Raw genomic sequence first — 5,478 nt, forward strand, 5'->3', positions numbered from 1 at the left:
ACACCCCAACCAAAAAGGAAGTGAAACTAACCATGTATCCAAAACCCAATGGAGTTGAGCTGTGACATATTTAGGGTTGTATGGATGTTTCAATCCTCTCTGCTTAGAAAACTATTTCACAGTGCAAATCAAACCTTCAAGGGGGAAAAAAAAAAGAAAAAAAAAAAAGTAAATAATAGAAGAGTTTCTCAAACGCCACGATCGCTGGGACATGCCTGAGAGCAAGACTCACAGCTTTGCAATGATCGGCCTCGTTTTTTTCCATATCAAGGTCATTTTAAGGACTTTTTGGGCATTTTTCTATTTTAAGTGTCATTTTTGTAATTTGCATTTTTTGTTTTAAGATTTCTTGGCACCTCATAAAAACATGTTTCTTGCTTATTATGAAGGCAACTGAATATTGTTCTTTGTTGTTTAACACTTTTGAGTGAACAAGTTTCTCCACATGGCACAATCCTATGAGGGAATTGTAGGAAATTGTAAGGAAAGAAATTACAGAGGATGTGAATCCGCTATTAGCTAGCCCCCTTAATGCTGGTAGAGTAAGAGTGAAGATGATATCTTTGACGATGAAAACCCTATGTTACTTTTAATCTACGTAGTAATAATGCAAAGAAAGTCTAATGATACCAATATATAATTGTAACCAATCACATATCCCTTTCGTTTTCATAAATATGTCTCCTTCCCAGATCCAGCCTCAGTATTAGCCTCTCTATTCACTGGACTTTTACATAACACGAATCTATAAATTGAAGGGGTATATATTCTCTGCAGTCTATCCAGTATCAAATTTTCCTTCATTTTTTGTTAATTATCTCCCTTACCTTGTCTAAGTAAAGAGAAATCATGGCAGCTACTGGGTCGCAACTGCAGTTCAGTGGCGATCTTTCCCACACAGAAACCCAACCAGCAACCAGTATCGATTCCAAACGAGGGGGTTGGATTACCTTCCCCTTCTTCACAGGTTCTCTCTCTCTCTCTCTCTCTCTCTCTCTCTCTCTCTCTCTCTCTCTTTTCCTTCCTGTTAAGACAATTATAATGTTTACATGTTCTGTATTGAATAGTTGGAGTACTGGCTCTAACGTTAGCATCTGGGGGTTGGTCGTCAAACCTGATCGTATATCTGATTCAAGAATTCAACGTGAAGAGTGTCGACGCTGCCCAGATCTCCAATGTCGTCAGCGGCTGCACCAGTCTCTTCCCCATCGCCGGTGCCATTCTCGCCGACTCTTTATTGGGCTGTTTCTCCGTAATCACCTTCTCTTCTATTGTCTCTCTCCTGGTAACCTCTTTACTTATTACCACTTTTTTTCCGCTCCTAAGAAAATTTGAACTCTTGACCTCGAAGCGTTAGTCTATTCTTAATATCTCATTTATGTGATAAAACCACATGCAGGGTATAATTCTATTAACTTTAACGGCAATGTTACATGCCCTAAAGCCTTCACAGGGAGAACCCCCATCAAGGCTTCAACTGGGAGTTCTATACAGTGCCTTAAGTCTAACTTCCATAGGACTTGGAGGTACACGATTCACCATAGCAACAATGGGTGCAGATCAGTTTACAAAGCCAAAGGATCAAGGGATCTTCTTTAACTGGTATTTCTTCGCTCTCTACGTCGGCTACGTCATCAGTTCTACTGCCATCGTCTACATAGAGGACAACGTTGGATGGGCTTGGGGATTTGGGTTATCCGCTGCCGTCAACGCCATCGGCTTGGCCGTTTTCTGGGTGGGGAAACGTTATTATCTCAGTGTGAAGCCAAAGGGAAGCCCTTTCATAAGCTTAGCTAGGGTTGTGGTCGCCACCATTCGAAAATGGAACTTGACACCATTATTGATATCTCCCCAGAACCAGCAAAGCAAGGATGATTGTTATTATCATGGCAAAACTGAGGTTGCAAGTTCTGTTCCCACTCCAAGCTTCAGGTATCAATCTTCTCCTTTTAGTTGATGTCTCAAAACGTATACAATTGAACCTTCAGTCAAAGTAAAAGAAAAGTTCTAAATTGCTTTTAAAAATTTAATTTTATATCAGTAATGAAAGTTCAGTCATTATCCCACAAGATTTTGATATATTTATCTAAGACGAAATAAAAGATTGTTTAATTGTGGCGTGGAAGCTGTGTGACCAAGAAAAAAAATCGGATGACTACTGCCTTCTATAATTTCCTTTGTTGATCAAAGACTGTATGAGTTAAATATTTCTTTTAAAAAATAAATAGTTAAATTAAAATATTAAAATAGAGTCTAAAACAAAATGAAACCTGTCTCACCTTCTTATCCTTTGTTGAACAAGAATCAATTAGTTAAAAAACATGGAAAATATAACGAAAGAGAAAACTTGTCTCAACTTAAGATTCCTTTGGGAACTTTTGAGTGAAAACAAATTTCCAGCAGAAAAAAAAAACTAAACAAAATCAAAATGGCTTTGTCGGAGATGTCATTGTAGGGTCTATCATGCTTGAAACCAATTAAGTGGCACCTTTTTTCTTTACTTTTTCAGTTGAAATCCTTGTTGCTTTGTTGTGATATACTTCTTATGCAGGCTTTACTTGCAAGCGAAGATTATGGAATTATATAAGAAAATTGCCAATGTTTCTGTTTCTTACTGGTTTTACTCATTTCTTGGTTTTAGTATTTCATGTCTAGTTAGAGAAATGAGTATTCCCAAGCAAGATATTTGCACGGTTCCTGAAATTTTTGGAACCATTATTGCAGCCAGTCAAATATAGTTGGCTTCAATGACTCTAGCAATTATTTAAAGAGATCTGGTTGTCTCTTCGATCTTATCACCAGCTCAAAAATTAAGAAAACACATTAAAATTGAACTGTAATAGTGAAGTCTCGATCTGCTACCTGCTCTGAGTCTCTTGAGTAGCACTGGTGAGACGACGTATTAAAAGCTCATACCTTCCCATGAAGAGTCATCCCCAAATAATATTTTATTATTTTTTCAGTCGAAAAAGAGATTTTTATTCTATTTCTATATTATTTCTAGTCAGTTTCAGGGGTCCATTGGGGATTTTACTTGGGTTCACTGTAATAATCATTCAACATGATTTTAGGCTGTCTGATTGTGCATGTTAGTAGAGTTCCAATTTCGACCACTCGTTTCTCAATGGTTGAGATCGAAATCTTAACCAAAATTTTGATCCAATAGTCCAAGATATCTCGTTGAATGGTTCAATACATGAACCCAAGCAAAATCACCTATTTGGTCTTTAGTTTAAGGGTCCAGGAAATTTTTACCTCTATATAACTATGATTGAGCCAGGGATGGGTCCATCTTGAGTTCTAACAAAATAAATCATACATAAGGTTACACGAGGGGTTCATATCCTTTACAATTCCCACACCTTGCAATTCCTTATCATATCTATCTAAGATTGCGACAAGTGGCGGTTAATTATCTAAGGATTATAATTAGAATCCAATTAAGAACGGAATCTAATAAAGCCCTAAAATTAAGCCTCAAGAAAAGAGGACAAACGAAATTATGATAAATTTTAGGGATTTATTAGATTCAGTTTCTAATTGAATCTTATTTCTGACCCTTGATAATTAGTAAACACTTGTCGCAATACTAAATAGGAATTACAAGAAATTACAGGCGACAAGAATCATAGAGGAGAGTGGGTCCCTTGTGGGCCCATCCTTATATATGATTGAGACCAGTAAATGATCCGGACTTGCTTTGTTTGAATAGAATCCAGTTGAAACTCATAAAATGTCCAATTTGGTGCAGATTTCTGAACCGCGCAGCAATGAAAACCGAGGGTGATATCCGACTGGACGGGTCAATCGCAAAGCCGTGGAGGCTATGCACGGTGGAGCAAGTTGAGGACCTGAAAACCCTACTACGGCTCTTCCCCCTTTGGTCCAGTGGTATTTTCTTGAGCACTCCAATCGGAGTTCAGATGAGCCTCACAATCCTCCAAGCTCTCACCATGGATCGCCACGTGGGTCCCCACCTTCAAATCCCTGCTGGCAGCTTCCTTGTCTTCTCTCTCCTTTCCACGGCCATCTCCATCCTCATCATCAATCGTCTCCTCCCTTCAACGTGGCATAGACTCACCGGTTGCTCACTGACCCCACTTCAACAAATAGGACTCGGCCACATCCTCAATATCATGGCCATGGTAGGGTCTGCCATTGTGGAGTCAAGGCGGCTTCATGTTGTCCGATCCAACCAATTCGAAAACCAGACCGGAACCACCGTCCTACCGATATCAGCATTGTGGTTGGCATTGCCACTGATCATCGTCGGTGCCGGAGAAGCATTACATTTTCCTGGACAAGTATCGTTATACTATCAAGAATTTCCGGTGTCATTGCGAACCACGGCTACTGCGATGATCTCATTGCTCGTCGCGATCGGCTTTTATCTAAGCACGGCGGTAATTGATTTGGTTCGAAGAGTTACCAGTTGGTTGCCGGATAATATCAATCACGGGAGAATGGATAACCTATTCTGGATGTTGGTGGTGATAGGAGTCGCCAACTTTGTCTACTACCTTACGTGCGCCAAGTTATACAAGTATCAAAATAGTGATGAATCGAACACAACTCACACCACCAGCCGTTCTACAAAATTTTAGGATTTATTAGCTACTGATGCATCTTAAGCTCTTCATTTTGTGGTCTTCCCTATCGCCTGTAGTTGATAACAAAACAATTTTGGGATTTCAAGCACCCAGTTCAAGCTCAGGATCACATGTCTTAGAGTTTTAAAATGCGATTTCCTTATGCGTCCCTGAAAAGACTCTGTGGATTGCGTTTGGATGGGTTCTAGGTAGTGGGGTCTGAGTCAAGTTCTAGTATGGCCATGGTGGCTCATATGGAATGTCATATGCTAGTAGCATTTTTAATTGCATAAGTTGTTGCTGGCTGTTGCCAACGGTGGTTATCGTGCCACTCAAAATAAGATCAAACGTTTGAAAATCAAATGGTGGAGTTTACTTGTAAATAATATTTTTTATTTTTACATTTTAGGGGTTTAAAATTTACTAATGTACAAAACAGACTCCACATTTACCTGACTCCCAAATTCGTCTCCTCTCCTCTTCACTCCTGAAAATCCTATTAGCAACAACCGGTCTGAGCTTCATTGGAGAAAAGAGATTGAGTTGAGTGGAGGAGATGTTTAAAAAAGAAGAAGAAGCCCCAGTGTGAAGAAGAATTCAACTGTCAAATTCATTAGAAATCGAAGGGAGAAGTACATTTCAGATTTTTTTAGAACTAGAGATCCCCATGGTGGAAGAAAGAGGAAATGAAGAATATTACCACCCCTCGAGAATAGAAACCGGCCAAAGTTTTGCCAAACTTGATGAATATTCCAAGGCAACAACAACAACAACAACCAACACAGATATGAATGGCGAAAGCCTGGGGACACGAGACTGAAAAGCTAGGGCTTGGTAGATGCGATTAACATTTTGTACAGGGTAGGTGTCCGAAACAAATTCAAAGTTC

The 5,478-nt window shown here is 39.3% G+C and overlaps 1 protein-coding gene across 1 annotated transcript; it reads left to right on the plus strand.

The window, feature by feature from the left end:
- Positions 1–715: 715 nt before the first annotated feature.
- LOC148999353 (protein NRT1/ PTR FAMILY 2.7-like) lies at positions 716–4,999 on the plus strand. The gene is made up of 4 exons (XM_089141228.1): positions 716–967; positions 1,068–1,285; positions 1,400–1,932; positions 3,752–4,999. The coding sequence occupies exons 1-4, from the start codon at positions 850–852 to the stop codon at positions 4,602–4,604; spliced, it is 1,722 nt and encodes a 573-aa protein (XP_088997354.1). The 5' UTR covers positions 716–849; the 3' UTR covers positions 4,605–4,999.
- Positions 5,000–5,478: the final 479 nt, after the last annotated feature.

Source organism: Hakea prostrata, unplaced genomic scaffold (genome assembly GCF_041222555.1).
Source record: "Hakea prostrata isolate BN-2017 unplaced genomic scaffold, UWA_Hpros_2 contig_13, whole genome shotgun sequence".
Lineage (NCBI taxonomy): Eukaryota > Viridiplantae > Streptophyta > Magnoliopsida > Proteales > Proteaceae > Hakea > Hakea prostrata.